General features: G+C 41.1%; 1 protein-coding gene across 12 annotated transcripts in view; it reads right to left on the bottom strand.

Moving 5' to 3' along the window:
- The window catches only part of TDRD3 (tudor domain containing 3), a 220,080-nt gene that overhangs the window by 49,148 nt on the left and 144,898 nt on the right, over positions 1 to 26,034 (bottom strand). For all 12 annotated transcript variants that reach the window (XR_012900634.2, XR_012900632.2, XR_012900626.2 and 9 more), the window contains 2 exons: positions 5,969 to 6,816; positions 4,068 to 4,193 (listed from right to left, as the gene is read on the bottom strand). Coding sequence is in view for 2 of the 12 variants with exons in the window: in XM_075918923.2 (XP_075775038.1) it covers positions 4,068 to 4,193; positions 5,969 to 6,816 (974 nt within the window). In the remaining 10 variants the exon portion in view is untranslated. The remainder of the gene's footprint in view (positions 1 to 4,067; positions 4,194 to 5,968; positions 6,817 to 26,034) is intronic.

The following is a 26,034-nucleotide window of genomic DNA, read 5'->3' on the forward strand; positions in this document are numbered from 1 at the left end:
AGCACATCAGATACTTCAAGGAATCCATAGTTGATATAAATCAAGATCTTTGAAGGGGTACCCTGAGCCCCAGAAAGACTGACTTCCACAACCTGCAACAACAATTTTCTCCAGCCAAGACAGTACTGCATGATTGAATGTAAGTAGAAGAGGCAGCTGGAAGCACACCTCGGTTCATTACTCCAGCAAAGGAAAGCTGCTGGAAAAGGGCCTAAGATTTTTAATTTACCTGGCATTACAAACTATTGGGGGGAAAGGCCAAAGATACAGTCTTCTTTAAAAAAGGGTCAGAACTTGTGAAAGTGCCTACAGGTCTGTGAGGAAGGGGACAGAAAGCGGGAAGCAAGACCACCTTGAATTAAGACTGTTACCCAGCCCCAAAAGAAGTATTTATGTCACAGAAATAATGCAGCTGGAGACTTAGACTGATTTCTTTTTCCCTCTCCCTTCTGCAGTCTTCCTATACTGGACAGTCCAAAACTCAAAATTAGCTGATGAATGGATTCCATGCCTCACAAAGCAACAGTGTGGAAAAAGCATCATTATACTTATCTTGATTGTAAATTCTTTACCTCCTTGTTTCATGCTGAGGAGAGAGATAATGCTCAAGGTAAAACTGTCCTGTGGGATTCAGGAAGAGACTACAACAAAAATTATAGACTTTATTTTATAACAACTATTATTTAAGTAGAGGGGAGAGGAGAAAAGTTCCTATGAACTTAATGCTAGTTGGAATCTAGAAGCACAAAAATGAGATTACAATTTGTGGAGATGGGAGGGGAAGGAAGAGGAGGGGAGGGGATGCCTTCCCTTACATTATAGGAAAACAGCAATTATAACCACCAGCGAAAATGCTACCTGGAATTCCAGGAGCAAAACCTCCCAAATTATTATCTAGGGATGACAGGAGGGAAAAGGAGAAAATAAATGATCTTCATAATGAAGTGACCAAGTAAACTCTTATGCTGGAAAGAAAACAGGTAGCAATTAATGAGAAAACAATAATCCTAAAAAGTAGAGAAAAAAATTAACACTTTAGGTTTAAATTATTATCTTCACTTTATTTTATTTTTCCACACAACAGACTATTAATTGAGTCATGAAGCCCCTTAACAGTTCATGCGTTTCAGTTTGCTTTTATAACTTTACATTTTTAATAGAAAAACGAGCAATTGTTATTTCTACAAAGGCTTTTTGGTGGGTTTTCTTTTAATCAGGAATATAACATTTTCATTAAGTGACCACTGCTACATTTAAGGAAACATGAGGGTACATTTTCAAAACCTTATGCTGGAGATGACCATTAAAGGAAATCTTAAATAATATAAAATATAATATTTTTATTAAAACAGTCAGATAGAGGTTTTTATACATCTAGTATAAGAGCTAAGCAAAATTATGAAGACCTATTATTTTTGCAAGACAAATACAATGATAACTGTTAACAGGGTCTTTAAAAAAAACAATACTCAGTAGCCCTTTTATTTACCTTGTGTAATTTATCAGCGTTAGATTTGTAGCATTTGGTCTACTAATGCAAATGTTTTGGTTTTTCATACTTCTAGCAATCAGTACATTAGCTGATTTTAAAAAGAAACATACCAGAACCCAGAGAAAAGTAGGTAACAGAAGAACACAGCAGGTGGACTATCACTCCGCAACAACAGATTTCCACGTGTAACTCTAGGAGCCTTAATATTACCTTGCAATAACTTTTTCAGATGAGGTGGAAGTTAAAGAGAAACCAAGAAATATAAGATCTACATGCCAACAAAGACACAAGACTCTTTCACCGAAGAAGTCCAGTCTTATTGCTATCTGGCAATGTAAAGAAAATATTTTTTCTTATTGATTACACAGAATCACTATACTTCTACAATGAGCAGTTTGATAGTTATGCTAATGGGGAAAGCAGGATATCAGCAATATCTCAGCATCACATTTGGGTGGTCATACAGGAGATCAGCCCAAAAAACCAAAAAAATACTATGGTTAAGCAGGATTTTCCATCCGCCTTTAGTTTAATGGCTCCTACTTTGCTGCTGACTGACATGACATTTTTGCCTCATCCTCCTGCAAAGTAGTACTTTCTCTGTTTAGATGTATTTTGAGAAGTTTTGGATGTGTTGCAGTTTATGAGCACCAAAAGTTTTTAGGAAAAAACAGTGACAAGTAAGCTGAAAAACAGATTGAATACGCCACTGAATATACTGCAGCATAGTGTCAAATCACTGAAGTGCCTGGTATCAGCACTGATTGTTGCTTCAAAAGATGCTTTTAAATACAACTTGGAAAATCAAGCAGTATCATAGAGCCAGAGCTGAAGTATGGGACAAAGAAGATGCCTGCATGTACATATCATTTTCAAAACAGATTATTAAGGCCCAGTATTGTGAGATAAAGACTAAAGTTAAATGCAGAGAATCCCTCTAAATGATGGAACACAGCCACTCCAGTTGACAGCAACAACAAAAAAAAGATAGAAGGAAAGGAATCCCTGCCGTCAATTTGGAGAAGGTTATGAATTGGATTGTATTAACAAAGTCCCAGAAAGTCTTAACATTTTATGGTGAACCACAAGGCACTAGAACTTCACTTTGCACTGCTGAATAGGTTGTCTAACATTACTTAGTTACATGGGTTACTGTGTGAATACAAGGGGAAGGGGAAAGAGAGAGAAATCCCAAAACAACTTAAAAAGGTCTCTCTTAGCATTAGAGCAAGATTTCAATAAATGCTGAAAAGTTGAAGAGGTATGTATGTAAAATGAGAATTAGATTTAGCATCAGAACATAAAAGTAAAGCACAAAGTGCAAATAGTTTTTTCATGCAAGAAACTCAACGCTGCAAGGCTATATGAGCAGCAAAATATCTGGGTTTTTCCATAATCAGCTTGAGACCCACTATCCGATTGTGGTGAATCTCAAGGAGAAAAGATGGAAGAAAGGACTGAGGAACCTAACAAGTGAAAGGTTTTGCAATGCCAAGAGTTAGGAAATAATTGTATCCTAAGGGGGGGAGGGGGGAGGACTAAATAAAAGTTCAACCAGTGGAAATAAGATTGAGACTTCAAAGGAATATTAATGCAGAAACTAGAAAAAAAAATCAGATTCTGTAGAGTTGCCAAACAAATAAAAACAAAATCCACAAGGAAGGTGCAGAGAATGAGAGGTAAGAATTAAGACAACAGTTAGCAACTTGGGAGTGAATACTGGGTAACCATTCTATCTTCAAGATGATACCAACATGGCTGTTAGGAACTGACTAGGAAGTGAGGATCATTAAAAGCACTAATGACAGTTAAGATCTCTAGGGATGACACAAACACACTCAAGATTAAGAGAAGAAATTAGTTACGTAGGCTGTAAAAACTAACTTTTGTGCATTTATTGGGATAATAAATAGGAATCTTAAGTGAAAAACTAATAATGCTTTACTCTTTACATGTAGCATTGCATATTTCCAAAAATTAAATGCTAAAAGGCCAATATGTTCTAAGCAACCCTTATAAATCACATAGTTCTGGCATAATATTTGGCAAAGAAGAAATAAATGAAACAAAAAACAAAAATCATGATACAAACAAATCTGTATTTTTTATCTGTACATATACACATAATAAAAGCTTTTGGAATAAATTTGTATATTTGAAAGGCTTTTTTCCTAGTCTTTATATGTAAAGAAACAAAATAGCCATGTTAGTGAACCAGAAATCTTATTATGACAGTCACTTTGTATTCCACACAAACTTGAGAGAGAATAAAATATGCATAAAATGCTAATTTTGCATATACAAATCATTGTTTCTCTAACAAGTTAATAATGGTATCCATTTTCAAAAGAATACAATTTAATTTTATTATACATGAAAAATAATACCACAGGATTCTTTCCTATTATTATGGAGTGTTTATTTAAGTAACTAAGGCAGATCTATTCAGTTTTAAAGTATTTTTCTACACAGTTCTTTTACATGTATACCCTTTGCAGCACTCATGTGTTGAAAGCTACATATTTTATACAAATAATGTAGATTATATCTTTGTATACAATTTGTTATCACATACCCATGCCTCTGCGTGAATTGGCCTGATGTTGCTTAGTAGCACCTCTTCATAGTTTCCATAATCACAGAATTTAACAACTGCAGTTGTTCCAGAAGAATGAAGAGCTTCAATTTCTGCCCGGTAAAACTTAAAGAGAAATTTCAAAAGGTCATAAAATATTGGATTAAATACTGAAAGAAAATAAAAACATTTTAAAAGATTGTATTTTAAACCATTTAAAATTTATTATATTTTTAAAAATGTTTGTACCAGATATTCATAGATTAGAAACTCGTGTCAGTTTAAAGCAAAATACAAATGTACATGTCCATGATTACATGGACATATTTAGACAATGGAATAAAGAAAGTGAGTAGACTGAGCTAATGCATTTTGAAATGTTACTCAGAACATATTCAGGCTATTACAAAAATGTGTGAGCATTTCTAAATCAATAGAATGCCTAAGTAATTTGGGGTTCAATATACAGGGAAGACATCATGGCATTATCAGAGACATAAAAGTGGTATCAAAATGAGAACTATTTTACCTTCTAGGAGGATTTAAAGAAGGAGAGTAGGGATCCATTTTTCTAACTCCAAGTAAACAAGAAATTTGGATGCATACACTTATTTAATTTCTGCAAGGATCTTAAAGGAGATTTAGAGCAGGGGTGAGCCAAACTAACATCGACCTTTTTCTTCCATACAGAGCTAAACTGAAACATGTTCAAATTAGTTCATTTAAATTAATCCTCCCTAGCCTGCATCAGTCTTGTATAAAATTGTCTACAGTCTATCTTCAGATAGCCTACAGACTGAAACAAATCTGTAGAGAATATGCTACCACTCTTTATAGAGTTGAAGATGGAAGAAATAATTATTTTTATAGCAATTACAATCACCACTATCACCACTGCTCTTGACCACTTAGCTACAGAACCTGGAGACTGCACAGGCATAAATCAGTCCGTAACTATCAATACATTTATAGTAGCTAATTTTCACGAAGAATACAATATTAGCAGAAAGCAATGAATTAATGTTCTTGATCAGCACATTTTATGTCATTATTGTGAGTTCCTCACTATCCACAACCCAGCAATTCAAGCATCACACAAAAATTAAACTATTTTTATAAAAAAAATCAATCCATACATGAATGTACCTGATACATATATACTGATTCCATTCATGCACATATATTGGAAAGATAAAGCCCTTTCATTAATCTGTTCTCATGACTATAAACATTTGTATATGCAGGTGACCATTTTATCCGAGTCATATAAACAGAGGCAGATGAAAAATTAAACAAACAAAAAACTCTTAATTGCTCCTTTGTTTAAAAGAAAAAAAAACATTTCCAAAACTGGCCTAGCCACTTCCACTATGAACATTTATACAGCTGAATGACTGCTTAAAATAATAAAATAATACAAATCACATCTGATAAAAAACCAGACACATTAAATAATTAGAAATATTAGCTGTTGGATCAACAAACAAACCCTCACCACAATTTAATGTAGTTTCAGATTATGAAAAAAATAGGGGGAGTGGAGAGACAGGAGATTAAAAAACCAAAAGAATGGGATGGCAACAGAGATAGGATAAGGTGTTACCAAATTCACAGTTCAATTTGGTCTGGTCAATTTCATGACCACAGGGTCTTAAAATTAGTAAAAAATATCATTTGTTCACCATACAGACCACTCTGGAGAGCAAGGAATTTGGCTTCCATTCCCTAAAACTTAGTGTGTCATGTATCTCACATATGCAGCCCTAGGTAACAAGATACCAGTTCAAGTTAAGAGATTACACACTCATTTCCTCTTTCTGTGGGAATACATTTAAGCCCCCTCCCCTCCCTTTGTTTTTAAAGATACAATTTACTGTATTTCCTACTTAAGTAGGGCATACCTTGTTGTCTTCCCAGTAAAGAGCAAAACATTCATCCCCTGGTCTCCAGCTTTTTCCATACTCCATGGGAACAGATGGTTCCAGTATTTTTTCTGGTTTGATGGGCCCAGATCTCCTTTTGGGACCAGCATTATAATACAACAATTTGTGTTCAAAAGGTGCAGCAACACTGGGTCCTGGTGATTTAATAGGTCCTACTCGTCTTCCTTTCTGTAGATGTTCAGTATCTCCATTTGGTAAAGCATTAAAATTATCAGTTCTAACAGGATTCTGGTAGTCACTATTCATAACAAAACGTTGCTCATTTTTTAAACTGAAAGTTTCATTACTTATTGTTCGTGTTTTCATGTCATAAAAATTATCAGGACTATGTATTTGGTTTTCCTTCTTCCCTCGTTTCTGATTATTGTCATCTGTGGTATCCTGAATACTAGAATTCTCACTCAGTTCCATGAATGAAACCCCTTTTCCTAGTCTGCTCTGCATAGCATTATCCCTCTTTTTAAAAGAAAAATCACTCTGGTGAGAGGCTGCGGGATAACCAATATCCTTTAGCCTATCATTTCTTGGATAAGGTCTATCACACTTATTTTTATCTTCAGTCCATTGCTCTGGTCCTAAGGAGCTGTGTTTTTCAGGACCTCTGTTTCTTGGTAACCCACTACCTTCCAAAACCTGTCTTGAATTCTGACTGTCCCTTTGAAAACGAGGGGGTTTCTCATTTCTTGGCTGTCTAATATCATTTCGAGGAAGGTATCTTGGATGGCTGTAGTCTTTTATGCCATTCTGCTCTGTATTCAGCATTCTGTGTTGTATCTGATGCTGTGGATGAGACTGTGATTTTGGTTCTACAAAAAATAAAAAAACACTGTTTCAAATACTGGCACAATTAATTTGTCTCATGAACAATTAACTTCACACACAAAGAATCAGTTTTAAGAAATATCATGTCAAACACTGAAAGATACAGCAGTTCTATGATAAGTTGAAAAAAACAAATGGGGTTTACCCATGTCCTGGGGCAATAGAACAATGCACTGTGTTGAACACGGGGAGAATTGGGCTTCAATTTGAGATTGATTCCCAAAGCCAGTAGGAAATATACACCACATTCTGTTGGTATGTCCACCAAATACCTACACTCGTGAAAGTGTTGGTGTGAAATTTTCAGGAAGCTACTCATCTTTCCCCAAAGGCAACTTGCTTAAACAACTGTCATTTGGGAGGAGGGAGGAATAAAGATCCCAAGATTGAGAAAAGACAAAAACTTTAATTAAAAATCTTGCTTTTTAAAAAAATTAAGGCTTCCAACTTTAGAGCAAGAGACAAGAGGATATCAGACACACTCTAGATACATGGCCATGTTTTAGTCTTTTTGGCAGCAAACGGGCACAGTATCTGAAAAAGGGATATGAGCTAACCATTTTAAATGGGACATACCAGTGAGACCTTATGAAGAAGTCAGAGATCTAACTAGAAAGTTTATAACTCTCAAAGCGTATGCAGTAATACTTGAAGCCATCTTTCCAATATTTAATTTTGTCCGAAAAAGTATCAAAATAGACTGAGTCAGCAAGGGAAGTTAGCTGAAATCAGTGGGACTCTCTGAAATGGACTCTCTGAAATCAGTGGGACAACTGACCTGTTCAAAGTTAACACATACTTATGTACCTTGCTGAATCAAGTTTATATACCAGGTACTAGCTATGTTAAGAAGTGGGTATTTCACTAATTGTATAGTTGATAAAAATTCTATCTACTACACAATTAGCCTATAAGCAAAGGTGCTCAATCCCGGCTTATGCCAGGTCTTGGACCTACCGCCGCTGCAGCTCTTCGATTTAAATATAGTAAGAGCGGGGCTGCCAGACTGCCGGGCTCTTACTTCATTTAAAATGCAGAGCTGCAGTTCGATTAGCTTCTGGACCAGCACAAGCTGGGACTGAGCCGGGCTTACTCTGGCCTGTCTTGCTCTAGGTCCAGCAGACCCTGTCCACTGGGGGCCCAAGCAAGGAGCTGGGAACTCCTGCAGACACGGGCTGCTACTGGAGCAGCCTCCCCGGTTTCCCCCGCCTCCCTCCCCCATTGCTGCCTCTGATAAAGGAAGCAGCGCGAAGTGGGGGAGACAGCTGGCACCACAGTGCTGGTGCTGGGGGGAATCAGCTTTTAAGAAACAAAGGCAGCGGGGGAGGAGGGGGGAATGTGATTAGTTGACTAGATTTACTGATAAGCCTAGGTTTATCAGTTAGTCAACTACTCGTTAACATCCCTACCAGGCACTAGCAGCTAATAGCTGGGAATTATAATTTTAAGTCAGATTGCATACGACACCATAAAATATACGGTGTAAGTAAATGTAATATCCTTCAGGGTAACCCTTTTATTTTTGTTTTGGCCAAATTTTTAGAAATATTAATGACAATTCATTGCACATGTCCTTGAGGAAGATGAGCAAAACAAACCAGCTGAATATAAAATTTTGGAACAACTGCTTATGCTATTTTATGGTCACATGTATGCCACTTTGTCCAATACAATTTTTAATGAAAAAATGTACTTTCATCAAGAATGAAGTCTTGGACAATCTCTCGTGCCAACTTTTTTACTTGGTCTTATGAAAAAGAGTATAAAGTATTTTGATTAGCAGAATTTTTAGAAAGTTTTAAGACCATTCTTCCTTGCTATGCAATCTTTTCAAGTTTAATAGGGCTATTCACACTATTGTTTGAGGTATACAGTTCAGAATAACTGTAAAAAGTGAAGGCCAAATTCTGTCCTCAAGATACTCGTTTGAAGGGCTCGACAAATACACTCGCCTGCTCGCTCGTGGCGGGTAGATTTTACCAGCTAGCGAGTGCATGGGCGGACTGCCACGGTGGGCCGTTGTGACGGGCTGGCAGAAGCCCGCACTATGGATGGCGCGGCCCCATCCTATCTGCCAGCAGGCCGGAGGAGCAGAGCCCCGCTGGGAAGGGGGAAGTGCGGTGATTCTTTCCACAGGGCTGCATGCAGCTCCGGTGCAAGGAGGCGGGGCGGGGCGGGGCGCCAGGACGCTGGCAGGACATGGCCCCGTTAATTTTGAAGGGCTGCGGCAGCTCAGCTCTGGCTGCTGGCTGCGGCGCGCGGCACAGCCAGGGCCTGCCCTGCCGGCTCCAGTTCTGCCATGGCCCCAGCCCCCCTTTGTCTCCCTGCCGCCTGTTCCCCACGCCGCCCCTGCTCCCCTGTACCCCGAATCCCCTGCTATACCTCTTCCCTGCAACCCAACCCTTTGGCTCTGCACCGCCCTTGCACCCCCCGATCCCTGCTCCCCCAGCTCTGTGCTGCCCATTCCCTGCACCGCCCCTAGACCCTGATCCCTCTGCCCCTCCCACTCCCCACATCCCATTACTCGTGCCTCCACCGTACCCTGCTCTTCCCAATCCCTGTGTTCCTCTGGCTCTGACTCCCATTCCCCACACCACCCCCGTACCTCTCCCCCCACTGTTCCCTGCACCCCTCTGTGCTATCCCTGCACCCTGCTCCCCTTGTGGGTCGGGAGTGAAGGGTGCTTGTCCACAGGGAGAGGCTGGACAGGGCAGGAAAAAGCTGCTGTGACCCAGCAGGGAGTAAAAGGGGGAGTTCACTCGAAGCGCCTTTGCCTTTATGGAAACAAACGAATGAAAATACTATTTGCTATTTATAGGGCTAAAATGCCAGGACAAAAATGAAAACAAAAACAAAAAAAACTATTGCAAAATGCAAACATATGTAAAAGACAACAGAAAAGGGGGGGGGGACAAAAATGTTTTGCTTGGGGCAGCAAAAAACCTAGAGCTGGACATGGGGGAGGGGAAGGGTCTGGGCTGTGGGGAGGGGAAAAATATGGGGAAGGGGCTTGTGCTGAGGGGAGGGAAAGGGAGGAGGTCAGGAGAAGAAGAAGAAAGGGGAAGGCACCAAGGGACAAGGGTGCAGGAGAGACAAATGCCAGGGGGCCAAGTGCAATGAGGAAAAGGGCAGGAGGGGAGGTGTCAGTGGGAGGGGGACAGGGTGATGCTGGGAGAGGAGAGGGTAAGGGCACTGGGGGATAGAGGGGGGAGGGAGAGGTGCTGGGAGAAGGCTTGAAAGAAGGGGTGGGCATGAGGAAGGCAGGGATGGAACAAGGTGTCTGTGAGGGCACAGGGGCATGAGGGAAACAGGGGAAGAGGGTGGTGAGGGGGTGGGTATCAAGGAAAAAGATGGCAAAGGGGATGGGGCAGTGAGGGAATGGGGAGGCATCAGGAGGGTGCAGGTGCCAAGGGATTCTGGTGGTGAAGCAGAAAGGCAGACACCTGCAGGGGAGGGACCAGCACCAGAGGAGAGAGGCAGAGCAGGTGTGTAGAGGGAGGTTTTAGGAGAGGGGATGAGGAGGGGTAGCTCATGTCATCAGAGTGGGGCTACTGGAGGAGCAGACTCAGGGGGGAGAAAAGCTGGCAGGGGGGGCAGGTCTCAGGAAGGCTGAGGGCACTGAGAAGGGCAAGACTCAGGACAGCAGAGGAGGGTGAGGGTTGGGGGGCAGCAGGCACCAGGGGAGCTGATGGAGCAAGGGGAGGAGACATGGCAGCAGAGAGAAAAGGTAGAGGTTTATAAGATATTTATTAATAATTTGGGTGATATTTATTAATAACTTATTAGTAATTACTGTTCTTATTCTTATTAGGAATTTATGCCATTAAAAAACACTTTGTGGGGGAGGGTGGCGAGTCCCTTTTTTGTCTGGCGAGTAGGGTTTTCAATAATTGGTTGACCCTTGCTCATTTGCAACCCTCCACGTATCTCAAGTTATAATTTGGTCTCAACACACTGTATCAAGTAGACATAGGTATCAGTGGAACCTGGTGCCTATCTGGGGCTCTGAGAACCTTCACCTTCCAGCATACTAGAGCCAGGGAAAGAGCCCAGTCCTGGCTATCTAAACTGTAATTAAACAGCCCTGCAGTTTGAGCCCTATAAAGCTGAGTCAGCTGACGCAGGCCAACTGTGGCTGTCTAACTGCAGTGTAGACATACCCACAGGAGTGTGCAACACCTGCAGTTCCTTTAGGTGTTTTCAAGAGTTTAATACAAGGTGCACTGATTTAAATCAAGTCAATTTAAAACAGTGATTTAATTAATTATTTAAGTCACCAGGTAGAAAAGCTCAATTTAAATTGCTGATTTGAATAAACTTTTCCATTTGTTCGTTAGTTATTTCTACATAAAAGGTGCATTCTCACTGATCGATGCAATGTTTAAACATGTTAATTTGTAACCGAATACAAGCTTTTACACTATATTTGGTGCAATATTGCTACTAAGAGGGTACACTATAATGATATATACTTATTTAAGCAATTATATAGACTGATATTTTCAGATTAACTGTGTATTTTAATATGAATTTCCCATGGTTAAAGAGACAAGCTTTTGAGCTACAGAGAGCTCTTTTTCAGCTCAGTGTAACATGAAAGCTTGTCACTTTGACTAAGAGTAGTTAGTCCAACATATCATTTAATCTACTTTGTCTCTCATGTCCTGGGATCCATACAGCTACAGCAACACTGTAAACATTTTTACTGTGTTAGGAAATGTTGATTGATATATCTCTTATTTACCAGATAATTATTTTTGGTCATGATTTGTCTTAAGCTTCATTAAAATAACTAAAATTTAATTAAACAAGCAATGCGCCATATAAAATGTATTTGTATTAAACAAAATAACCATAAAGGTTTTGGATACAAAAACTTACCTTATGAAAACAAGTTTCACATTTACAAAGTGATTTATTAAATGATGGATTAACTGTATAGTCAGTGAACTAAATTGATTATTTCAGGTGAGCCTGGGAAAATTTTCATATATGCATAAAGTGAAATTTTCAAATATGCTGAAAGATTAAGTTTCTAGTCACATTTAAGTCAATTGAAAATGAGACCAGCTTGTAAATTACTTAGGCTGACCTACTGTGCCATATTCATAAAGCTTGGCCTCTGAAGTCAGATGTTTCCTCCACTTCTTATTTATATAGAAAAGCAGCCTTTAACTCACAAATGTTCATAAAAGCTTATGGAGTCAGCTTTTTTAAGAGATTATAAAAGCAGTATTGTGTTAAAGCATTGTATTAAATTGAGATTTCATTTTGAACAGATTTATTTTACCGTATAATTTAAATAAAATAAAGATCCAATTTCAATAAAAAAGTCCATTTTTTTGGTTTTTAAAAACAATCATTTCTTTTTCTCCTCCCTCACAAAATGAACATCAGATTAAATTTTAAATATCAAGTATATGAAAAGTAGTATCATAATGTATAAACTGTCACTCGGAATAAGAGAAGGTTAAACTAAATGTGGATATAAGTTGAAGAATTTTTGGAGTTCATATTGGTAACAGATAAGCTCACATGGTTTGAGGACACTTCCTAGTAAGTTAAACAGATAAGAGTTGGCTACTCAACAGATCAGTTTGCCATGCGACACTTCAGAGAGATATTTATAACTGCACAAAAAATTTGGAAGCAATTTGTTTATATTCAACTCCTGTATTTGTTTTAGGATTGGGCAGAGATTCTATAAGTAGTGAATTTTGAAAATCATTTTATGGTGATCATTATGGAAAAAAAAAGATGGTTGATTTATTGTATAGTCTGTTCATACTTTACATGAAACAGTATGATGTAAATACAATTAAATGTAATGTTTTAACACTTGCTGTTTTATCATTTTCTGAAAGCTTTCTACCAATTATGAAATTATTTTGGTGGGGATTATAGTGTAAGGCCACAAGCAAGCAATCATTTCAGTATATGCTTAGAAATATAGAAAGTTAATTACACAAAATAAACAATGTACAATAAACAGTAGCATTCCACATGCTAGATTTGAATAATGAAATTTTGCTACAAAGCCACCATATAAACGTCATATAATTGTCAATTCCTGAACAGGAAAGTAACTGGCAGTATCACACCTGTGATGTAGCAGGGCATGGACATAGTAAAAGTATCTCTCTCAGATCTTGGCAGCTCTGAGATTCCATTGCCGGAATTCATATTTTTCAGATAACTAAAAGACTTGAGAGGAAGTCTGTCTAACAGATGACAGAGGCATAATGATTCATCAGGTATAACAGATACAAACGGGCATAAACATACAAATGTAATCACAAAAATTAGTACAGGATATTATAAAACCCCATGAATAATTAGCACACAGTTCTGGATGTTATGTAATTAAAAAAAAATTACACTTTAAAGCTGTATTTAAAAGGAGAGAAATTTATCTTTTTCCAGCCATCTGAGTAAGTCCCAACTCTATACATATTATCTAATCAATTCCAAATTATTTTATGCATAGAGACTGTTTGTGATTACAAAATGGAGTGTGGGACGAGCTCTGGACTGAGCATAGGTGGGCGAATGGGGTCCAGGAAGGTTTCAGGGTGCAAATTCTGAGAAGGAGCTTGGGTGCAGGGGGACTCATGTCTAGGGCAGGAGGTTGGGTTTAGGAGGAGGTTCAGGGCTGGGACAGGGGTTCAGGAAGCAGGCTGTGGCTGGGCACCTTTTAACTGAGATGGCATCCAAGAGGTAGAGCAGTGGAATTAAGGCAGGCTTACTTCTGCCCTGGCCCTGCACCACTCCTGAAAGCAGCTCTCATGTACAGCAATGGCTCCATGGTGCCATGTGCTGCCCCTCATCTACAGGTTCTGAGCCCACAGCTTCTACTGGCCAGAGTTCCCCATTACTGATCAATCAGGAGTAGTGTCTGCAAGCAAGGAGACCCTCTGCTCTGCCTCTCTCAGGGCCTACTGGGACATGCCAGCAACATCCAGGAGCAGCAATCACCATGGTTACTCCAGCCACAACAGGTTAGGCATTTTAGAACTCACTACTCAAAGAATTACATTTAAGAGTGAGAGAGAAATTAAAATTATGAAACGCACAGACCAGTCAGAAACCAAATATAACACACTTTGTAAGCACTAAAAGAAATAACAACCACCCCCTCCCACATACACACAAATGTGCAGGGCTCAACAAACCGCAGCGAGATCTACTCGCCAGCCGCGCACCACGCATGCGCCTAGTGCCGGTGTACGGGGCGACAGGAGCGACCGGCTGAAATCTATTCGCCACGGCGAGTAGAAACAGCTATTTGTTAAGGCCTGCAAATGTGTTGCGTCAGGAAATGAGTGAAGGACAGTTGGTGTTTGTGAGAATGACACACACACACACACACACACACACACACACAAACACACACAGTGTGAGTGTGACAGAGATCTGTAGTGCCAACCTCCCTCCACCCCCTTCTTTCTCTGTGGGTAAAGAAGTGGGGAGAGGAGGGACACCCTGACAGGGCCCCCACTTTTCCTTTCCACACTCCGCATAGCAAGCAGGTGCTGCCCCCCTGAGAGCGTCCAAGGCAGAGGAGCAGGAGCAGCATGACAGCGGGTGGAGGGCCAACTGAAGTGCCATCACTCAATAACTTCCTGAACAAACCAGTCAGGATCATCTGTCAGACTCCAAGATCTACCAGTAGATCCTGATCTACTGATTGGTGACCACTGGTGTAGATTGTAATCCATACAATTAGCTTATCAGTACAGGGCTGACAAAGCTTACTTCCACTGGAGTAACAGGAGACAGCAGAAACTTTAACACTGTGAATCTTCATTTGATCCTGGGGAACACTATTTTATGTAATTCTGCAAACTAGGTTCAAGTGTTTTTTTTTTTCTTTTATTGATTTGAATTTCAAGGAACTCTTATAGAACATTAATATTTCAGATAGTGCTTCTTTTTTTAACTCAAGATTTTTTTTAAGGTCGAGAAAAGGAATTTTTAATGATTCAGAATTCAAATTATAAATTATCTGTAAAGACTAGTGCCTGTCCGGAAGCTAACACTCATTTAAGAGTCAGACACTTCACTTCTAAGGTATGCAATTAAGCTCCATCCCACAGAGGAGCAAAAAGATTCAGAATAGCATAACAGTAAAACAGAAAATAGAATCTCTTAAATAGAAAGATTTTGGCAGTATGCTTAAAACTCGACACAGCTAAATCAGTCCAAAATCAAGTTCTTGGAGGAACTTGTGTAATAATCTTTTTTACACATCACAAAGGCAACAAAACTGGCAAAACATTGGTTTTACATATTGGAGAATGTGTTTCTAACAAACTGTAGCAAGTACCAGAATAGGGGATGGTGCAAACAGATAAAAAATTTACTGTTTTTATCATGATTTCATCAAAGAAATAAGCATAATTTAAAACTATTTGGATTTTCATTCCACTTTGCATATGCAACAATTAGATCCTTTCATAATCCATATAGATTCCCACACTCCTAAAGGTTGAAAAACTGGACTATCAGAATTAGTCTTCAGGTTAACAGAGAAAATTCAAATTGGTTGTTCTTTTCTTTGCATATTCACTGACACACATCAGGAGCCCTTATAAAAATACCTCGCACTGTTATGTTGAAAGAACTACAGTCTGTAAGTCTTACAGCTGCATTCAATTACCGGGGACCAAAAAATCTATTAGCCAAGTAATAGCTATTCGACTGGATTTACTTCGGAGCCTGGACCCAGCAGAAGGGTATTGATTATTTTGTGTGTACTGAGTTTGACATCAGTTGTATAAAAAAATTACAGAATATAAGTAAAGTCTACCTGCCTCATCATCCAATGTCAAAGAATTATGAAATAGGATTAAATTGCAATAAAAATCATAGTGTCTCAGCAGACTAGGCCTGTCTAAATTGATCACTAAATAGGTGCATGCATCTCTTAACAGAAAAAGTTTGTGCTAATGGATGCTGGTCAGAGGTTTCCTTTTTATGCACAAGTGGAAGACAGGATGTTCCTTTTTTCCACTGCGTTTTGCCCTCTCCAGTGAACCACTAGCTAAAGCTCTCAGGGAAGTAATAGATTTCCATGGAGCAAGGAGAAACACAGAACTAAATTTGGAACTTGACAGATGGCATGCTGTTTTGTCACACAAACAGACACATCAGCCCAGTTATTATAACTAGAAGTTTGGGAAAATTTGTTAGAAAAAATTTCCATTTCAAAATTGATGACATGCCAAAAGGCTTTTGTATTCTGACAAGTAGTTTTAAGGAAGTCAACTAGCATTTCCCTTTTAAAATGTCAGTCAATTATTTTACTCCTTTCAGGTCTCCTTACATCTGTGACCTTGAGAAGATTACATGGAAATCAACTTACTCCCTTTTTTAAAAGGAATCAGCAGTAACCTGCTTAGAAGGAAATGCCCGCCAGTTCTGCTTATTAAAATCATTTGAAATATATAAAAATATTATTTCTAATTTTCTGACCAAGTTAAGCAATTAGAAAGGCATTTGTGTATTGCATTTGGCAGGAAAAAAATGAAAGAGAAGTTGCTATTTTGTAACTGCAGACTAAAATTTATAAAAGATGAATTGACCTGTTAACTGAAGTAACATACCGGGGATATGAACTAGATGCATACATATAAAATAATTTTTTATTCAGTTTAACAGATGATGATGAGATACAGCAAAGAAAATATTAAAAAGTAAATAATCAAAGAGGCATTCATACAAATTTAAAAAAAAATCAGACTCTCTTACCTACTCTAGTAAAGTCAATTACAGTATTAAAAAACTGACCATTAACGCTAAATTATCTTTTGCATTTCACTTATTTACAAAAATAAAAATAGATCATGCCAATCAATTTCTCTTTTGTTTGTAAGCAGTTTCACTTTTTGGTTCTCATGTATTAATACAAAGCTGCAATGCTTGTGATGCAAATGTTGTACGGGTGTGTTTAAAACCAAATAAGAAAAATAATCTTTCATTTTGATTCACTGAATTACTACTATGAGCAGGTTTGGTTGTTACGATGGGAGGAGGGTTGGGATTTTGTCAGGTAATACAAAACTCTAAATTCAGATGTTAATTGGATTGCATTGAAGCAAAGAGAATTTTTAATTACATTTTTCCATTCTGTCATGACAAATGGAATGCACAAATTCATTTTTAAACCTTTACCTTATTTTGAAAATGTATTAGGAATGAAAATAATGATATAAGTCCCATGTCAGTCTGTTTCAGGAGGTATACACACAGATGCAAATATGGAAGTGTTACATTATTATGTGGAGGACCAGTGCTAACAAGGCTAATTCAATCAGGGTGTGGCCCAATACCTAGAGGTAATGGAGAAGGTGTAACTACCGAAAGAGGGAAAATTACTTTTTGTATCAAGTTAGCCACTCCCAGTTTCTATTCAGATCCAGTGTTATTGGATCAAGATCTCGAATTCACATGCACATACTGTATGTCCTTCTCTTCTGGCTCTGATATTTAATTATATGCCTGGGATCAGGAAGACCCACATGTACCTACGCTAATGACTACTTCATTTATATACAGTGACATAGCTTCAAGAGGAAAGACTGCCAAAAAAGACAAAAAAAAAAATCAGCAATTGACCTGAAGTGAATTTTTTCTTCAGTTTTTCAAACCAACCAGCAAATCTAAAAAAAATAAATGTCCTGTGTCATTGTCTTCCTACTGGGTAAAGTTAACCAATCAGTAAAAGATGATAAATCCAAAATAATTACTGTGAATCTCAGGTACCATAAAGTAGATACACACTGAACTATCTAGTCTAGTTACATCAGAACAGGAGAGGGTTACTTACCCTCTGCAGTAACTGACGTTAATCCAGAAAGGTGTCCCTGTGAGTGCTCCCCTTAGGTGTTTTGGCATCACAGCCCTCCTGTCCGGATGATTTCACTAGCAGTGGCTTTGACAGCTAGCTCACACATGCGCAAAAGAGCTACACGCGCTAGGCGGCTAATATGCATGCGCGAGGTGCGATGTCCTCAGTTCCTTCTCTTTGCACAACAATTGCCCCACTGAGGGCCCACACTGCTTTAGAAGACACGGCATTCGACTGGCACTGGGGTCCAAATCCCACCCGCCAATCTCATCCTTCTTAGCCTGAGTCCCAGTTAGCTGTGGGACCTCGTCCACCCGCTCTTGCAGAACGTCAGTTACTGCAGGGGGGGACTAACGCTCTCCTTCTTCGAGGAGTGTCTCCTGTGGGTGTTCTACCTTTGGTGACTACAAGCAGTCTATCCACTGGAGGTGGGAGCTTTTGGACCGTGGAAAGGATGGTATGTCCGAACTCAGTTCATCTGGACACGTAGGAGTCCAGAGCATAGTGAGCAGCGAATGCATAAGTAGATGACCAGATGGCCGATTTGCATATATTGAACAGGGAGATGCCCTGAACAGAGGTTGATGATGCTGCCATGGTCCTGGCTGAATGTGCACGAAGTTGGGCAGGTGGTTGTTTACCAAAAGTTGAATATGTTATTCTTATGCATTCAACTATCCATTTTGTGATCCTCTGGGAAGAGATGGGGAGTCCCTGGGATCATTCTGTGATTGATAAGAATAACCTGTCTGTTTTCTGAATTTGCTTCATTTTTTCCAGGTAGAATGAAATGGCCCTCCGTAAATCAAGAGTATGAAGTGTGGCTTCCATCTGGTTAGCATGAGGTTTGGGAAAAAAGACTGGTAAGTTAATAGGTTCGTTACAGTGGAAAGGAGAGGGCACCTTTGGCAGGAACATAGGGTGAGGTTGGAGGATTACCTTGTCCTTACAGAAGGTGGTGAAAGGTGTGTCTGCCATGAGAGCTGCAATTTCACTAACTCTCCTGGCGGATGTTATTGCCACTACTATAGCCACCTTCATGGAAAAGTGAAGCACAGAGCAGGTCACCATAGGCTCAAACGCTTTGAGTTAAGGCCCTCAGAACTAAATTGAGGCCCCAGGCAGGAGTCGGAGGCTTGATTGCTGGATAAATGTTTGCAATCCTTCGAGGAGCTTTTTGGTAGCGCAATGTGTGAATAGCGACTTGTCTATTGGCTGGTGTAAAATGGTTATGGCAGAGAGGTGAACCTTCAGGGAACTGAGTGAAAGTCCCGAGTTCTTCAGTTCAATTATATATTGCAGGACTGTGGGCAATGGAGGGGAAGAAGGGTCGAAATTGTGGAAGTGAGACCAGATGGAGAATCGTCGCCACTTGTACAGGTAGGTTTTCCGAGTGGATTTTCTCTGACTGCTAAGGAGGATCTGTTGGACCTCATCTGTGCATTCTGTTTCTAGTGAAGTGAGCCATTGAGGAGCCATGCCTAACAATTCAGGGTGTGGAGAGGAGGATGCTGAAGGCGATCAGGACATTGAGTGAAGAGGTGTGGGATCCGTGAGAGATGCCATGGGCGATCAGCTGACATTTGCAGTAGGTAAGTATACCACATTTGCCTCGGCCAGTCCGGCGCTATCAGTATGACATTGGCATTTCTAAGCGCACCTTAGGAGAAGTGGCAGTGGCGGAAAGTGTATAAGAGGGTCGTCCCCCTGTAAATGGTGAATGTGTCCCCTAGGGACTGTGTTCCAATGCGTGCACACGAACAGTAGCGTGGATACTTTTTGTTGCCACTGGTGGCAAACAAGTCGATCTGCGGGAAGCCCCATTGTGTAAAGATCTGATGCAAAATGGTGGGGTCTCGTTTCCATTTGTGGTTCACAGGGCATTTCTTGCTGAGGTTGTCTGTGGTTATGTTGTGTTTGCCGAAAAGATGTGAGGCAATTAACATTATATTTTGAGCACTGCACCAAGTCCATAACTGGACTGCCTCTCTGCAGAAGGGATAGGACCTCACTCATCCCTGCCTGCTTATGTAGAACATTGCAGTTTGGTTGTCCGTAAAGATCTGCACTGTGGAGTTGGAAATACATTTCACAAAACGCTGGAAGGTGTAGTATACTGCTCAGAGTTGATGTGCATCGTGGTCTCTGTGTGGTGAAGGTACCCAGGTGGTGTTGCGATGCGTCTGTGATGATGGTGAACTATGGGGCTTGCCTGTTGAAGGGGACACCAGCGCACGTTTTGCTCCTGTGACTACTATTGGAGTGAGCGTTTGACCATGTTTGAAAGTGAAACCAGTTTGTGCAGGCTGTGTATTCAAGGTCTGTACACTTAGCCAGTGTTGTAGAGGCCTGATGTATAATCTGGCATGCAGGACAACTGTTGTCGCTGCTGCCATATGGCCTAGTAGCTGGAGGCATGCCCTGATGAAGTTGTGGGGCCGTGGTGTGAAGCTGTACTAGTGGTAATATTGTGAAGAACCTCTGATGGGGTAAGGATGCAATAGCACGGATGCAATCGAATTGAGCTCCTATAAACTCGAGGATTTGGGTTAGCTGGAGCTGACATTGGGATAGGTTGATTTGGAGGCTAAGTGCACAGAATAGGGCCATGGTGATCATGACTCAGTCCTAAGTTTTATGGAACAACTTGCCCTTTATAAGGCAGATGTAGAGATATGGGTATATTGATACTCCCTTTCTTCACAACTGCCAAGACCTTGGAAAAGACCGTAGGTGCCATGGATAGGTCGAAAGGTAGTACTGTATACTGGAAATGTTGTCCCCCTGCTGTGAATCTTATGTACCTCCTGGGCGCAAGGTGTATGGACACATGGAAGTATGCATATCGGAGGTAGAGAGTCGCCAGCCAGTCATTTTTGTTGAGGGAAAATATGAGGGTGGAGAGGGTAACCATTGTGAAGCATTGGTACAGGCTATATCTGCTGAGAGCCCTGAGATTGAGAAAGGGTCTCCAGCCCCCTGACTTCTTCTCTCTGAGAAAAGATCAGGAGAAGAAGCAGGTATTTTGATACTGTTGTGCAACCCATTCTACTGCATTGATATGGATCAAGTGGTTGATCTCTTGACACAGAATTGTGAGATGGGTCCCTAAAAAGAGACGGAGTGGGTGGCTGGGTTTTGGGAGGAGACAGGAAGGGGGATGCAGTACCAGAACTTTATCACATCTAGAACCAATTTGTCTGTCATTACGAAGCACCACTGATGGTAAAACGGTGCTAATCTCTGGTTGGATAGTAGGATGATCAGAAACTCGGATGAGGGAAGATGACTAATGGCTCTCGACCAGATCATCAAAGTGCTTGCCTAGAGTTAGAGGATTGAGATGGAGTGGGTTGGTTGACTGGCTGTCACCTTCTCCCCTGATGCTGGAGCTTTCTAGGATCGTATTGTCTTTGAGAATTACCAAAGAGTGAATGTCTGTATCTTTGAATGTAAGGTTTGTTTTGTTTGCTTTTTGGTGCCGAAGCCTGGATGCCCAGCATTTTAAGTGTGGCCCTGGAGTCTTTGCAGGAGTGTAAAGAAGCATCTGTGCCATCAGCGAAGAGCTTCGGGCTGTCGAAAGAAAAGTCTTCAAGCTTCATCTGGACCTCCTTTCGGAAACCAGAGGTGGAGCCAGGAGGCTCTTCTCATCACCATAGAGATGGCCAGGGCTCATGAAGCTGTGTCAGCTGAGCCCAAAGCAGCTTGGAGGGCTTTTCTGGCTATCAAGAGACCGCTGTTAGTATTTGCTCTCATTTGTTCCATTTTTTCCTCAGAGAGGAATTGAGTAGTCTGAAATTTGCTGAAATATGTGATGAGTGTATTTTGATAGCATCATGATGTAATTAGCAATATGTAGCTGTAGGGGGGCAGAGGAATATGACCAGTTGCCCATAATATCCAGACGTTTCCACTCTATCCGGAGGGGTGGATTTGGAAACGTTTTGCTTGCTCCTCAGATTCACTGCTTCAATTACTATGGAATTGGGAGAGGGATGTGAGAATAAAAATATTATGTTGCACCCCGAGGAGCAATTCTGTATTTCCTATCTGCCCTCTTGCTCACTGGGTGAATGGTGGCAGGTGTTTGCCAAAGTTGCTTGGCTGGGTCCATGGAGAGAGAGAGCCTCGTGGATGCTCATAAGTTTATGCTGGGTCTCTGGCAGTGTGGTTAACGAGACCTCGAGGACCTCAGCTACCGTCTTAAAGAGGTCTTGGAAGACCTTAAAATCATCCCGACAGGGCTTGTGGAGGCATGAGTGTGTCCCCTGGGGAGGAAGGAGAGATCTGTGTAAGTGAGTGAGAGGAAGTGGTAGATTGCTTGTAACTTAGTGGCTGATCGAAATCTGTCCGGTCCTTTGAGATGTCAAGGGACACAGTTGCTGTAGGCCCAGATTGGAGCTGGGCAACATAGTGATGCTGTTGCTACTGAGCCCTTGGGGGCACTGGCATAGACGGTGGTAGCCAATGCGGTAAGGTGAGTGAGGGTATTGCACCTTGGTGTAGAGTGTCTGGGAGGAGTTGAGGTCATGATGGAAGCCTGATTCTTCCTCACCAGAGAACGGAGATATGGAAGTGCCAGGCACAGACACTGAAAAACCCTTGTAATGAGGGATGGAATCAGTGCCGAACAAGGGTGTCGCGGGCACTGAAGAGATAATAGAATCGTCTGTGAACGTGTAAGACTAAAAAGAGGGACAGGTGGTAAAGAATATTGTTCCAGTGTATGCTTTGGCTTTGCCAGCAGAGAGGATGGCACAGGTGCTGGAAGCGGTAACAGCACTCTGGTCCCTGCACTGCTTTTCTGTGCAGCACTGCTGGGTGTCGGTAAGACCGACGATGCTGTTATAGCCCTGTGATGTTCAGCTGTGACAGGCTTGGGCTTATCAGCATGTTTACAAACATTAGCCAGGTCCTTAGACCCTTGGGGCACTGTGAGTGAATGCTGCCTTGGTAAGCACTTATCCAGAGCCCCAGTGGGAGATGGGAGCTGGCTTAGGATTCAGGGATCACCCTTTCTTATGTGAAGGGGATTCCCTGTTTGCTGCTGCACGTGCTCTCTTCTGTTTGGAAAAGGCAGAGCTAGCAGCTGAAGTAGGGGGAACTGCCTTATCCAACATTGCCGCTGGTGACTAGGGTCTGATTCTGTTCTAAGGGAGTATCTGAGGGCGATCAAATTGAAATGAAAACCCTCTAGCTCTCCTAATCCCCGCTGCCTAATTTTCACTGATGACAGTGAACTGCGCTGTATTTGTCCAGACAATATATGCACTGAGAGTGCTAGTCTGACAGCGAGATTGACAGCTCGTGACGAAAAAACAGTGTTTAAAACAGAGCCCCCACTTGGGAGAATGCTACACAAAAGATTGTTAGAGAGAACATTCTTTTAAAACTGAAAACATCTCTCTCAGCCGTATGCGAGGAGGCTGAGGAAAAAGCTGAGGGAAAGAAACTCCTTAGCACAGGAAAGAGAAGTTCCCTGAGGGGACATGTGAGGCGTGGAGCCCGCGCTTGTCTCCGTGTCTGAGGAAGACACTCGGTCGTCGTCTTCTTTTTTTTGAAGAATTGTAAAGATTATGGTAAAAATATAATTAAAAAGTCTAAGTAAAAGAAAAGACTAAGACTAGCTGTCTCTCTGAGGAAAAAAAATCTGCAGAGCACACTGCGGGTTCCAACCAACACCACAGGAGTACGGGATCTTTTGAAAGAGGGTTTTTTTCCTCCCGACAGAACCGCATCAGAGGCGTGGGTGGGGGTGGGGGTGGGGGTGGGGGTGTGTGTGTGTTTTTCAGAGAAAAGGTTTAACATCCGTGTCTTTACTGCTAGGACTCGGGTCCCGTCGCAGAGGGTAGCCAGCAGGCCAACAGACGCCCCTTTATAGGAAGAGCTTATTACACCTCAGATTTTAGCTGCTAGGATGCAAAAATCTCTTCGCAGCGGGCAGCCTGGGAAAGACTGACAGGTGCCCCAATGGACCTGTCACCTGGGAGTGACACAGATCCAAACGCCCAAGATCTTCCTATACCTGTCCCTTATGACCGGCTGAAGTTCTTTTAAATTGTGCTTGGTTCTGTTACAGCAACTGAAGGAGTCAGGTTAAAAACTTAAACAGTTACAGGTTTAATAAAGAAGCTTATAAATTATATGTTACAATGGCTATTGCTCTATTTCTTAACTGTTAGCAAATATAGATTTTAAAAAATGGTTACAAAGAAAATAAAGATAGAAAATAGAAATAATGATACCAAGTGACAGCTTAATCTTTGAAGAGCTCTAAGTTTGTGTGTACACTTAAGACAAAGGACCACATCCAGGTACAATTTTTACCCCTTTCTGTGCCTCTTGACTCCAGCATGTCAGGCCAGGGCTGGTCTCTCAATTCCTAGGAAAGACGAATACGAGGTGGGCGTCCCCTTGGAACCTTGGGAAGTCAAACACCTAACCCGACCAGCAGATAGATGGTAGATTGACACTCAGAGAAAATGTGCTGCTGGACCCATCTTTATACCCCTGGGGGCCCGTATCCTCTTTCTTATCTTAAGATGCCAAATTGTACTGGTCCGTTTTGTGGCGCCAGTTCTTACAAGCAAGTTTCAAGTTAATTTACACTTGCAAGAGAGGTAACTAAATTGTGAGTATTAGACATTTTTTTACTGGGCGAGAGATTCCTCCCCCCGCGGACAGCTGTGTGTTCGTATCAATATGGGTTAAGTCAAGGGCACTCCTTGGCAGCCTCTTGGTCAGCAATTGGCGTATCTCTGTTTACAGCCATTCACGGTCACACAGCCTGGGCCTTCTGCTCTGTGTGCCCTGTATGCTCCAGGGAAGCAAAAATGGATGTTACCAGGGAGGTTCCTGTCTGGCTACATGTTGGGACGTGATTATGCAATGAAGTGCGAGATATTTAAATCCCCGCTTCATTTGCGCTTTCGAAGTGCTTCATTTACATCCCTCTTTCGAAAGTGGGATGTAGTCTAGATGAGCCCTAAGGTGGAGCACCCACAGGGATACTCCTCGAAGACTAAATTAATGCTACAAAGTACGATGTTTTAATCTTTGTTACTCTAAAAAAACAAGAGTATGATGTTTTATGATGTAATTAGAAACTGACAATTACACACTACTCAAAGAGGTGAAAAATGAGTTTACTTCTCCCAGAAAACAAAACATTCACTTCCTTTAAACTTTTTTCTCTCTGCATCGTATACATTATACTTTCTTTTAAAATGATTAACATACAGTTTAGAAGTATTTTGAGAGATTCCATTTAACCAAAATTTCCTTTTAGTTTTGTATTTAGTCACTATTGAATAATTTCAGTAAATAATTAAAAGTGATTTCAACATACAGAACACAGTAACATTCACCGTAATGAGATCTGAGTCCATGATCTCAGAAAACCTCTAATATTGACCACATGCCTTAGGACATTGATAACCGTGTCATCATATTCCAAACAATTATTTCTTTATGGAGATCATCCATCACAATAACTGCACAGCTAATGGAATGGCAGATACTTTTGGGGTTTACTGAAGATAATCAGGTTAGCCAAAACTGAAGAGCAACTAGATTTCTTTTGCATTTGATGGACAATCCACCACACTTAGGAAAATTCCCAGAGAAGCTGCCAGTATATTAATTCACTACAGATTGGACCTCCCTGGTCTGGGACCCTTGGAATCCACCCGCCAGTAGCCCCTCCCAGCCCTGGCTTTGCTACTGGTCAATGGTTGATTCCCCCATGGCTGTGCACAGGGCTTCCTAACAGCCCAGGACTCCTGGCCACCAGCCATCCACTGGAACTCTCTTGTCCTGCAACCTCCATGCCAGACAGCCCAGTGAGGACAAGAAGCTCCGTGCGTGGCAGGAGGGCTGCCCAGCAAGGGGGGAGCCAGCCTCCAACCAGTAGCAAAGTCAGGGCTGGAAAGGGCAAGTGGTGAAGGGGCACAAAAAGGGAGACAGAAAGACCTTGCCTGATATGGCAAAATCTCTTATCCAGGACCACGGATATTGCAGACTATTCCTTGCTGTAGTGGAGAGGCACAATGTTACACTTCCAACTGTTTGCAGTAGTTCTTTGACAAGTTCTAGGTTTCTATAATTCATCTTCCAAGATTAAGAAAAAGCCCTGTGCCTACACAGGTAACAACTGGCAAAATCTTGTATATATGGAATGCAATGAGATGCAAAAAAGATGTCTGGAATACATTTCCTACTCTCCAAACATACTACAAAGCCACCTCCACAGACAAAAAAATTAGAAAATCCAACCAACATAGTAAGTACAGTAGGCTTATTCTGACCTCTAAGTTCATGAATACATTTAGAATCATATTTGAAACTCCAGCCA

The sequence above is a fragment of the Pelodiscus sinensis genome, chromosome 1 (assembly GCF_052426305.1).
Source record: "Pelodiscus sinensis isolate ZL-2025 chromosome 1, ASM5242630v1, whole genome shotgun sequence".
NCBI classification, from domain to species: domain Eukaryota; kingdom Metazoa; phylum Chordata; order Testudines; family Trionychidae; genus Pelodiscus; species Pelodiscus sinensis.